General features: G+C 43.1%; 1 protein-coding gene across 1 annotated transcript in view; it reads left to right on the forward strand.

Annotated features, from left to right (window-relative positions):
* The first annotated feature begins 7011 nt into the window (after positions 1 to 7011).
* Positions 7012 to 12970, forward strand: part of Adamts12 (ADAM metallopeptidase with thrombospondin type 1 motif, 12) — a 231629-nt gene continuing 225670 nt past the window's right edge. The window contains exon 1 of the mRNA XM_013018671.1: positions 7012 to 7147. Coding sequence (XP_012874125.1) covers positions 7012 to 7147 — 136 coding nt within the window. The remainder of the gene's footprint in view (positions 7148 to 12970) is intronic.

Consider the following 12970-nt stretch of genomic DNA (forward strand, 5'->3'; position numbering starts at 1 on the left):
AACCACCAAAAAGCCAGAAATGGAGCCGTGGCTCTAGTAGTAGTAGCTCATGCTGTGGCTCAAGCCAGCCTTGAGAAAAAAGCTAAGAGACAGTGCCCAGGCCCTAAGTTCAAGCCCCAGTACTGGAAGAAAAAAATGATGTTGATAGGGATTTGTTTCAGCAGAAGGTATTAAAATAGATCTGCATTACTTTCACAACATTCTGAGGGGAAAAATAATTGTTTAGTGAAATCAAATTAAACTTGGCTTAAGGCTATCCTGACTTAGTTGGAGAGACATTAAGATGGGGGAGCTTTGGTGACCTCCTAATCAGTTACACTCCAGAGCTCATGTGGTCCAGAGAAGAGAGGGAAAAGCCTGGTCTGGTGCTAGGCTGACCTTTGGTTAGCAGGCTATGGCTGATGATTCAGTCAATCTAAAACCAAAGAGTACACACACATCAGTCAGCCCAATGCTGTCATTTATAAATATGGACTATTTTCTAAATTCAAAAAAGACATGTTTAAAACAGATAAAATAGACATAATTTGTTTGATTCCACCATACTCCACAAAGTTTTATCTGATCTTTGTAATCGTTTGCTTTTTCAGATTAATTAATTCTGATTTGTCTTTTGCCACAATTGATCAGCCTGCTTCTCCTAGGTGTGTGTGTGTGTGTGTGTGTGTGTCTTGGTTGGTCTGTTGGTCAGTACTGAGGCTTGGACTCAGGACTTGGTACTGTCCCTGAGCTTCTTTTGCTCAAGATAGTGCTCTACCATTTGAACCACAACACCACTTCCAGCTTTTCTTGAGTAGTTTATTAGAGATAAAAAGTCTCACAGACTTTCCTGGCAGGCTGGCTTTGAACTGCAGTCCTCAGATCTCAGCTTCCTGAGTAGTTAGGATCACAGGCATGAATCACCAGTGCACAGCTCCTAGATTTTTAAAATATTATCCTTAAGTAATTGTACAAACAGGTTTCAATTCAACATGTCAGTTGACATCATTCTTCCTCATCTCCCCCAACTTCCGTGTCCCCTCAGTTTTCATATATGTGCATTGAATATTTTGACTGCATACATTTTTAAAATAAATAATCAAATATTATGTATCTTGGTATGTGGAGAAAGGGAAAGCAAGAACCACTCTGCTCTTTCATTTAGAGTAAATTGTTTTTGAGACTTATCTATGTTGCCGAGTGTGGTTTGCTCTTTTTATTATTGACAATTGTTCTACAGGACAGGTACATAACTCAGGTTGGCTATCTACCTCAGTGTTGACAAATTTGGATTATTGCCAGTCTTTGGCTATTACAAATGGAACAGCTATAAGCAAAGGTGTTTAAAGGTTCATGTGGATGCACAAGTTCTTTCATTTCTATTGCAAAAAATGACAATGGTTAGGTCAGATGGTAGTTATGCATCTGATTTAGGAAATTGGAAGACTGGTTTTAGTAGTAGTTGTATACTCACGCTTTGATCAAATAATAACTAGGTTTATCTTTGAGGGAGGTGCACAAATGAATAAAATATAATCACATACCTGTAGTTTGTAATCAAATGAAAAGCCAGCCAGAAGCATCTATCAGCTGAAATCTCACTGTATGAAATGCAGCTCAGTTGCCAGATTTCTAATTTACTATTTGATTCTGATTCGCTCTTACTCTGAGTCTTTCACAGACATCTCTCAGCCTTGCATACTAATCTGTGAATTCAATAGATATAGCTTGTGTATCTGGTTTTCTCACACTGGGTTTCAAAGCCTCCATCTGCCTAGTTTATCCATAGACAGATCGCCCTCTCGCCTTTAAAGAAGAACCAGACCACATTAATCTGATCACAGCCACAGCTTTGCTCTGGCAATAATGGCTGGATCAATACAACTCTTTTGATCTTGGAGGCCTCTCAGGAGACCCAGTGTGGATTTAGTGTGACAGCAAAACAAACAACTAGTAGTTGGAGTTGGAGTGTTATCTGCAGCAGGCAGAAAAGCTGTAAAGTCACAAAGGTGCTCCTGGCTGCCACTAAAGCCACCCTGACAGGTTCCATTTGAAGCACATGGCCCCTGAGATGGATAAAGGTGTTAGCAGAAGCTTCTAGGCCTCCCCAGCTGTCTCCGAGTCGCATGAAAAGGTGCCAAGAGCAAAAAGTCTGGCTTTGTGTGCTCTGAGGAATCAAAATGCCTCAAATTCTGGCCTCGTGACTGAGAAGATAACCCATACTTTTCTCTGTAGCAGTGTGAGCAAGCTGCGTTGAAGCTTTTCAAGAATCTTGAAGACACTGTTCATCTTAATCCAGTGTTAACTTCAAAGTTTATTTTTTGTTATATGAATGATGTCCTGTCTACTGAAATGTAATCATTTCAGCATTTAGGGCCCTTGGTTTATTGGCTTCAGGAAAAAGAAATCTCTGACCTCCCAGAGCAGTGTGTGTGCCTCTACCTGATATGAATGTTCCTTCCATTGTCTTTCTAATGTTCAATAGATATCCCTAGTGATAAGGAGAATTAATTGACCGAGGCTAGTCTATTCATAAGGGAATAAAACTTGGAGCTATAGATATATAGGTGTATCTATCTTTTCTGGGTATATTAATTGTATTAAATAATTGGTGGTGTTGTGGTATTCTCATGCATATGTGCATGGATATATGGTTATTTGATTGAATTTATGCCCCCACTCCACACTTTTATCCCCATTTTCCCTCCACTGGTGTCTTTCCTATTCCCTGAGCCTCTATCTCCCTTTCAAGTCTTTTATAAAGATTTATTTATAAGAACCCACATATGAGAGAAAACATGCTGCTTGTCTTCCTTAGTTTGGCTTATTTTGCTAAATATGATGATTTCCTTAAGATGATATGATTTTGTTCTTCATGGATGGATACTCCATAGTGTACTTATACATTATATATTCACTTATTTGCTTATTCTGTATTCTTCTGCCTCTCATGATCCCAAAGTAGACTATATGTAGTAAGCTGAAGAGAAGAGATTTTATTTGATTGCTTGTTGCAGTCTGGATTCTTAGACACAGAAGGCAGTCAAAAATATTTTTTTTAAAAATGAGTCCATGTGGCAGTAGCTCATGCCTGAAATCCTAGCTACTTAGGAGGCCAAGATCTGAGGATCATGGTTGAAAGACAGCCTGGGCAGGAAAGCCTGTGAAGTTCTTATCTCCAATTAACTACCAAAAAAATCCCACAAGTGGAGCTGTAGCTCATGTGGTATAGTGCCACCTTGAGCACTAAAGCTCAGGGACAGCATCCAGGGCCTAAGGGTAAGCCTCAGGACTGGCACAGAATAAAATAAAACTACAAAACCAAAATCTGAGGGATCTTCCTTTTGCTAGGCAGTAACACTCTGACTCTCTACTACAATCCGTCCTTATTTCTTCTCTGGGACAATAGCAGAGCAAAAGAAAGGGGAGGGTGCCCTCCAGGTTAGGATCAACACTGGAGCAGTCTGAGGATGATAAGGTCAACAGCTGCCAGCCGAGTGCTTGTCCTCAGAGACGGCCACATGGAGGCATTTGATATCAGTCTCAACTGACAACAGCATTTTGATCTCAAGTTACTCTTTCTGTCTGAGAACCTGCTATTCTTCCTCAGTCAACAGCACATTTCATTCATCAGGGCTTGACAGTCTTTTCAGTCAGGGCTTTCCAAATGGCATTGTTTCTTTAATTAAATTGATGAATTACAGCATCAGAAGAATAGTCCAATATGGCATCTTTAAAAATGCAAAGTCTGGAAATTTTACAGAAGGAATAGAATTTGGGGTCCTCCAGTTAAGCCAGGAAAGCAAACTTTCTGGGGCTTGAGGATGTATAGGGTGGGTGCTGCTGGTCATTACATCACCCATTTGGTAGAATTGGTTGGAAGAGGAAAAGAATTGGATACTTCTTAGGGTCACAAATATCTACTGTCATCTTATTCCAGGAGGGCTATAGAGAGGTTTAAAGAAGATGGAACATGTGACAACAATAATTAAACAGGTTTTTTCTTCTTCGTATTTTATGTTTTTTGACTTTGGAGGTTAGATAAGATCTAACTATCTTTGAAAAATCACAGGGAAAAATGGAGACATAGCTTGGCCCCTTCCCAGTAAGTATGAGATCCTGACTTCAAACCCCAGTACTGCCAAAATCACACAGGAGAATCTTTACCCACTCTATTCCCTGAACAGGCTTAGAAAATCAGCTTAGAGAAGTGTGTGTGTGTGTGTGTGTGTGTGTGTGTGTGTGTGTGTGTGTGTGTGATTGCAGATTGAACTCAGAGCACTTGCCAAGTCGTCTACCACTCCAGCAACCCCTGTAATTTTTGCATTTAGTCTGTTTTTCAGGTAGGATCTCGCCTGGAATTCTGCCTCCTATCATCACCTCTTAAGTATCTGAGCTTACAGGTAAGTACTACCATGCCAAACCTTTGGAAACTTTAGGGTATGATACCATGTTTGTTTGTTGATTTTTTGGGGTTTTGGGGGGGCTTTTTTGCCAGTCATGGGGGACTGAACTCTAGGCCTGGGCACTGTCCCTGAGCTCTTCAGCTCAAGGCTAGCGCTCTACCACTTGAGCCACAGCACCACTCCAGCTTTTTCTGCTTTTTTGGTGCTGAGGAATCGAACCCAGGGCCTCATGCATGCAAGGCAAGCACTCTACCACTAAGCCAACTTCCCAGCCCCTGTATGTTGTTGTTTTTTAAGAAGATAGTGATTGTGGTATTTAAGCAGAACTACTAAATAGGAAGTCTTGTTTTGGGTGGCATATTCATTTGTGATGCCTAGGGCTGAGTTGCAAATTTTATGGTGATTTTGTCAGTGTCTTTTGTCTAAGCAGTGAATGGCAGATTTGAAGTCTGTACGGGAGTAACTTTCCTTGAACTTCAGCCATAATTTAGACTATTAGGAAAGTATGAACAGAGGGAGCTCTTTGTGATGGGTGCCTTAGATCTTTTGTCACAATTTATATATTTACATGGAAAATACTTTGCTATAATGAGCTAAGCCACTAGCCAAGACATTCTGAGGATGCCAACTGTATGTCACCCTTCTTATCCACTGTACTTAAGTGAGTGAAGACATTACAAGATGACTTTACATTACAAGTGAAGACATTACAAGATGATGATGATGATTAAAACAGCAAGAAGAAACAAGATGAAGGGGGGGGGAGCAAGAAAGGAAAGGGGGAGGTGAAGAGGAAAAAAGACAAAAAGCAAAAGTGGGAAAATGCCACCACAAAGAATTCAAAGTAGTTCTGAAATGATGTTGTATATTGATATGACAGCCATATCTGAATCTCTTTTGACTTAGGATGTTTACAGGACAAGAACAAAGGCCCAGAGTAGGTCCTAGATTTGCCCATTATTACATAACCTAACATCTTCCACTATCTGGCAAAAAAAGATTTAAGGATGAACCTGGAATTAGAGTTGCTAAGTAGTTGCAAAGAGTCAATCCTATCTGACAAGGGTAGGGTCCTGATGTAACTCCAGGGTCATTGTAAGTGGAAATATTAGAGGTGAGGTGGAGAATAAAGTCAGTATTATGTGAGAAAGATTCAATCCGTCATTCCTGGTTTTGAATATGGAGAAAGAGAGCCACATGTCAACCCAGGCAGCTTCTAGAAGGCAGAAAAGGCAAGAAAACAGATTCTCTCAAATAATGGCTGTGCTAGCCCTCAATTTCAGCCTAGTGAGACATGTTTCAGAACTCTCCACCCTAGGATAGTAAGTTGGTTATAATTTGTACCAGCAACAAAACTAACATACACACCTCAAAAAAAATATCTTTTCTTCAGACCATGCATCCTAAGTTGGCAAGGAATGCCTCGTGTTTGGATCCCTGAGGTTGGTTTGGCTGCCTTGTAAACCTATGTAAGGTTGGGTGAGCTGGTACCCCGAATATCTTGCTGAAGGCATGAGAGTTGGTTGTCAGCCAGGGAGACCTCCGCATTGGAGCCAAATTCCTTCTGAATGGAGTAAGGATGCCTGTTTCAGCCTGGAGGTGAAGAATTTTGGCCCGATTAATCCCAGTGAATTCTCAGGATGCCTGGCAAGGACCCAGTGGTTTGTGGCATTCCCTCACTTAGGATGAAGCTTGGACGTCTTCAATGGACTGCCCCAGCTCGCGTGGTGAGCAGCCGGCGCAGGTGAACTGAAGACACACGTTGAAGCCTTCTTGGACTGACATCTGGCTTCTTCTTCGGGAGTGGATGTGATTCCTGAGAGTAGAAAAGTAGGCATTGACCTGTAGACTCGCAAGGCCTGTGAAGCATCTGCTTCAAGTCCCCTCTTTGTGCCCAGGAAGGCTCTTGTCCAGGGTCAAGCTGGCAGATTAGCTTGGACCATTTCCCCCTTTGTGTGACTTGGCAAAGAGAAAAATTGCCTGTTGGTTTTTAAGTGGCACATGTTAGCCTGTCCTGAAAAGAGGATCGCAGGGAGCCCCACGTGACTGAGCGAGGAGTCCTAAGAGAGCAAAGTTAAAGCCAGTCCTGGAAGCGCAGGGACCGGAGCGCCCCGCAGGGAGGGGGGTCCCCTCGGCGCACATCACTGTATTTAACCTGTGGCGCCAATAAAGGGAGGGTCCTGAGCTGAGGGCCTGGGGGGGGCAGCGTGTCCTGGGGCGGCTCAGGGTGGCCCACCCGGGTCTCCCTCCTGGCTAGGGGCCCGGGTAGGGCTTGGAGGAGCACGGGGAGGAGGGAGGAAGATGCGCCAGCTGGCCGCCAAGGCGGAGGGGTGGGGAGCTGGGGGTGGGCCGCGCCTCCCGCTCTGACCCATTCCACACCCGGCTGAAAGCAGACACTCACAGCTGATTCATTCCCCTTTCAGGAGCGGGGAGGCGGGGAACAGTGACCTAGCCCCTTTCCTCTTTACAAAACAAAAAAGCCAGGAGAGATCACGGCCGCTGGGTGGGCGCTCCGCTCCCTGCCCGCGCCGGACCATGCGCTCGCGCGCGCCCGCAGGCAGGGACTTGATTTCGGGAGCCGAGAGCTGAAACTTTTTGGAGTTTTCGTCTCTCGCACAACCGCACGATGCCATGTGCGCGGAGGAGCCGGCTGGCGGCGCTCGCTGTGGTGGCTCAGCTCCTGCATTGGGGGGCGCTCTGCCGTGGAAGACAGCCTCAGCCGCACCCAGGCCCCCCCGTCCGCTTCCCGGACCCCAGGCAAGGTTAGTGGCTTATGATGATGATGATGATGGTGATTGTTATTATTGTTTTCTTTTAAAACAGTGGTGCAAAGACCTGAGGGACTTGATTGCTCCCTTTTCCTTCCCCCACTTGGCGGAAGGGAAGCCCCGCGAAGCATTTGGCTGCAGGGAGGGAAATCGAGGCTGGGGCTCACTTAGTACCTAAGCTTGAGGTGAGTGAGGATGCCTGGATGGGCTTAGAAAGGCGAGTGCCTGCTCCTTCCACGCAGTGAAATCTGCAGTCTTTGAGAGACTCAGCAACTAGCAGGCTCCCCTCCCCCCGCCCTCCTCTCCCTCCCCCTCTCTCCCTCTCTCCCTCTCCCCCTCTCCCTCTCTCTCTGTCTCTCTCTCTTCCTCCTTTGCTTTTTTTTTGTTTCAGCCTCTTTTTTTCTTCTTCAGATTCTGACATGGAAAATTATTTTTATTATAAAAGTTCCAGCTGACCACAGGCAATCATTGTAGCTTCTCCAGTTAGTTTAAAACTGTTCAGGGATAAGAGGAAATGTGATTCCCTGAGCCCCCGTCCCCTGCTGAGCACACTTGGCTGTGTTTGGGTTTCCTGGAAAGATTTAGGGGTGGGTGTGTGTTTTAAAACAACAGTCCTTTTGTGGGACACTTACCTCTTTCTCTTGTTCTCTGTCCCGCATAGCTAGTTACAGTTGGCTCTTTTTCTTTCTGAGTATTGTGAAAGCACAAAAAGTTTTCTGGAGAGAAGTCCATTAATTATTATTATTTAAGGTGAACAACCAAAAACTTTCCTGTTTGGTGTGCAGTAAATGGTGTGTGTGTGTGTGTGTGTGGTACATGGTGTGTGTGTGTGTGTGTGGTACATGGTGTGTGTGTGTGTGTGTGGTACATGGTGTGTGTATGTGTGTGTGGTACATGGTGTGTATACCGCAGCATGCATGGTGTATGTGTGTGCATGGTGTGTGGGGTACATGGTGTGTGTGAAGTGCATGATGTGTGTGGAGTGCATAGTGTGTATGTGTGTGGATTATGGAGGGTGCATGGTATGTGTGTGTGCATGTGTGTGGTACATGGTGTGTACACCGCAGCATGCATGGTGTGTGTGTGTGCATGGTGTGTGGGGTATATGGTGTGTGTGAAGTGCATGATGTGTGTGGAGTGCATAGTGTGTATGTGTGTGGATTATGGAGGGTGCATGGTGTGTGTGTGGGGTGGGGGTTGGAACAACCAGAATAGTGCTAGTGGCTTGGGTCAGCCCACTCCCTCTGGGTGCAGTTACCATTGCTGCCATCCTTGCTTTACAGATGGGGTGGGCAGGGGCTGATGCTTGGAGAGCTTGTAGCAATGGTGCAGCCAAGTTTTATATGGGACTCTTGAGACCATGCTCTTGAGACATTGTCAGGTAGCAATGTATTGCTAATCTCTAATAGATCTCTCTGTCTGTCTCTCTGTTTCTCTCACACACATACATATGTACACATAGAGAGTTGAGTTAGAGTCCAGCAGGTCTTCTGCTTGCTGACTGTGTTTAGATCTCTGAAAGTGTCCTCCACAGCTTTCTGAAATCTCTTTAATTCCCAAGGCCACACTGGGCCACAAACCTCACCAGCTTGTTCATGTTTAGGTGATTGCTATTCAGAGTTTTCTGCCCACATTGCAAAGTTTAAATACTACTGGACAACTCCACTGCTGTGACTTTGAGAACTATCAGATACAAGTCCCTCCCTCCCCAGACTTTACTTGGAAGCCACAGCCTGCAAACACTGGGGTTAGATGTCAATCAGCCAGCACTGGCTTGTGTAAACCTTCCAGATACCATTTCCCACCCCCAAGTTTAAAATAGCAGTGCTGTTGTTCTTTCAAAAACGGTCCCTTTGTGAAAAATCTTTCTTCTGGGGACAGTGCGCATGTGCTCCAGCGCGCACGTGTACACACACACACACACACACACACACACACACACACACACACACAGCCTGCAAGCAACTCCCAGGGCACTCAGAGATGATTTAGTTCAAAGACACACATTCTTGGGTTGCATTTCAGTTAGGCTTGTTCCACGCCTTTGTAAGGGAATTCAGCCTGGTGGGGAACACATACTGCTGGGCTCTGTTTGTTCCTCTCTGCAAAGTGAGGTGTGCTTATTCCCCTAGTCACCTTGACTGTTAGTTACCTGCTGAGATAATTGCAGGTTGAAAAATAGCTGTCATACCCCAAGCATATTAGTATTGTGTATATATTTAGGTTCAAAAGTAATGAAAATAATTTCAGGTTTTAAGGTTTTTCTGGACCAATTTAATCATTAATGAATTTGCAAGTAGTTCACTCTGTTCCAAGTAGAGATTTTTAGACTGACTCTCACTTTAAAGTAAGAAGATAGAGAGAGACACACACATACACACAGACAGAGACAGAAAAACTAATGAGAAAAGGAAATAAGGAAATTCTTTTTTAAAAAAATCCTGGGAACTCCAGCAAACAAACAAACAAAAAATCCTGGGAATAGGTGTTTCGCCTTAATGTTGTTTGTAAATGACCTTTCATTTCCACTTTGACAATATTTTTGAATTGCATCCGAATTCTGAACACTTAAATTTGCAAACCACTTCAAAAATCATCTCACTCATCCTTATTTTTACAGCTGAGGAACAGGAGAAGATGGCTAGTCTGTCAGTCAATATGTATTCATTGAATTCTTACTAAATGCTACCTCACCGTGAGATTGAAGGTTTTTCACAGCATCTCATCGTTGGAAACAGAGCCACATACTAGCTAATCTCTCTTAGTGATACCAGGATTTGAACTCAGGCTTACTCACCTGCTTGCTAGACAAGCGCTCTACCACTTGTGTCACATACTCAGCCCTTTTTTGCTTCTAGGTATTTTTCAGGAAGGGTCTGGCATTTTTCCTTGGAGCTGGCTTTAGATCATGATCCTCCCACCAATGGTCTCTGGCCTGACTGGGATCACAGTCCTATGCCACCATGCCTGGCTTGTTGATTTTTAATGCAGTCTCCCTAACTTTTTGTCTTAGCTGGCCTTAAACTGAGATCCTCTTGATCTCTATAGCCACTATACTTAGCTACAGTCAAGACTTTAGTTCTAGACAAATCTAATCCTATCTAGCACTGTAGGCAGACAGATTTGATTAGTTTCTACTCAATATTTTCCCCACATGGCTAGTTGAGATGTAGAAATGTGCTATAACTTCTCCAAGGTTACTTGATTCACAAACAAATATCAGAACAACAGGAAATACTTGTGTATAACATACTATGTTCTGCAGCCAATTATATTTCTTTAGGTTTTAAAAATTTCTGTACAGATGATGCTTGACATAGGATGTGGTTCTGTCTCATAAATCTATCATAAATCAGAAATATTGTTAAGTCAATACTGCATTTATTACATTACAGCTTAGCAATACAATTCACCATAGTGTATAGGCTGTTTCCCTTTGTCATCATGTAGCCTTGCTGCTACCACTTCTAGTAAGAGAATTATACAAATATTACTAGCTTGGTAAAGAACTAAATTCAAAATAATCTGTACTCCTCAGCCTATGTTGTATCCTTATAAAGTTAAAATAAATAACAAAATCAATTTTGTTTGTAATAAGATCTTCTGAGTTGAGTGTTGAGTTCCAAGGCTGATAGGCCAATTCACCCTCTTGTGGCGTATTTCACAATCTTGAGGGAGTCTACACAATTCTCCCCAATTTGTCAACGTCACTTTGTGTAGTAGAAATACTGTTGCACAGTTACCACAACCTGTGGAATACATTATGAAAAGAAGTATCTGTTGCAGGAATGTTATTGCCCATTTGAGTAAGGAGTCTTAGAGATGCAATGAGTTTTTCACTTCAACACAGGAATAAAGAGAAAGAGGAAGTATAAATCACTTTAACAGTACAGATACCAAAATCAGAGAGAACAGAAATAAACACTGCCATCGTGGAAGTATGACGCACACATTCATGAAATGCTCCACAGTGAAGCAGACTCAATTGAAACTTTCTGAAAATGCAGAAAGATTCTCTTCTGCCTTGCTTTTTCCTCATAAGCAGAGGGTAGAGTACATGAATATACTTGGTGTCTCCTATTTTGAGAATGGGCTTGTGCCCACAGTGTTTCTCAGGAAGTTTCTTCACTCAGAGTTTCAGTAATAAAACTTGTGGCCTCTGTTTTCACGTCCTGATATTGGGGCTTGAACTCCGAACCTGAGCTCTGGAGCTTTTTTTGCTCAAGGTTGCACTTGGCTTCTTAAGCCACTTTAATATTTCCCATGTGTAGTTTTTGTTTACATATGTGCTGAAAGACTTTCTATTGTATGTGTTTTAGGTGCTTTCCATTCATAATAAATATTCCTCCATAAACTCGCCTTTTCTTATTCTTCATTGGGCTTTCAAAATGTATCCTCATGTTCTATGGTTAGCTGTTGCAGTGGGAAGAAACAGGTCTGGACTTAAAACACCTAAAATGGATACTGTTTATTAGTACCTGAGAATGGAAACTCTGGCCACTTCCCCATATTTTCTCCAATGCTTGGAAGAATGGTTCCACAAATTATGTCTGAAGGCAGTGTACTGGGAGGAAAATAAAGCTGCTTTGTAATTGTATCCTCCTGTCTACTTTTAATAAACCAACTACAAACATATGTACTGACACAACCGAGGCAGGTTAGCTATAGGGAAAGAATGTAAAACCAACCCTCTCTCCTAGTCACACCCTAGCAAACAATTCTCACAAGTCCTATCTGCCGTCCTAGTACAGTGCATAAGCCACCCCTCTCTGGAGGTAATTAGCGATCAGTGTGTGGTTACTAATGCTCCCTAGAGGTAGACAAACTGCAGAACTAAAGCACCTGCACCGCAGAACCCCTGAGTCCTGATCCTGACATTTTCACAACAAATTCCTGCTTACAGCCTCATACTGATGCATTCATCTCATTCATATACATTAGAACCATGAGACGGCAACTATGTACATGCTCAGATCCTTTCCAAAAATCTACCAAGTCATTTCCCTCAGATCAGCCCTCTCTCATTACCATAAACTCTTCCCATGGTCTCCAAATCCTAGAAAATGGAAAATTTCAACCATGTGTTTGTGCTTGAGCCTCCTAGCTCCAGAAGGCCATTTCCCTTAATAATGTACTTTCTTAGTCTCTCTGTCTGTCTCTTCCTTTCTCCTCTCCACTTTCTCTCACCTTTATTTGTGTGTGTGTGTGTGTGTGTGTGTGTGTTCCAGTCTTGGTCCCAGATGTCCAGAATCTGGGTTCTTCCCCTTCTTAACTACCCACTAGTAACACAGTAACACATATGAATTGAGACATTATAATGTTAAGGTTCTAGCTTCAAAAGATTCAAGGATAAACAAAAGACAATAGAAACCACCTTGGATACATAAGGACAAAGAGGAAGAGATGTGAGTTAGATACTATTCTGTTCTCTCCTCCCACTCTTGTCCTACCCCCATTCCTTTCCATTTTTCTTGTTATTATGTTTGTTTGTGATTTTTTACATCATCCTGGACGTTTAAGTCCTTCTGCCTCATACACTGGAGTGGTAGAATTACAGTTGCATGCCACTATACCTGATTTTTTTGAGTTTGAGCTTTAAAACCTAAATGGGGTTTTGGTAGAATACAAAAGACATTTTAGTTAGGAAAGTAACAGGAGCAAACTACTTCAAATTAGGAAGTACAAAGACACTGCTGGGAGGTGGCAAACAGATTGTTTCCCTCCCTCCCTCCCTCTCTCCCTCCCTCCCTCCCTCCCTTCCTCCCTTCCTCCCTCCCTTCCTTCCTTCCTTCCTTCCTTCCTTCCTTCCTTCCTTCC

This window comes from Dipodomys ordii, unplaced genomic scaffold, assembly GCF_000151885.1.
Source record: "Dipodomys ordii isolate 6190 unplaced genomic scaffold, Dord_2.0 Scaffold41, whole genome shotgun sequence".
NCBI classification, from domain to species: domain Eukaryota; kingdom Metazoa; phylum Chordata; class Mammalia; order Rodentia; family Heteromyidae; genus Dipodomys; species Dipodomys ordii.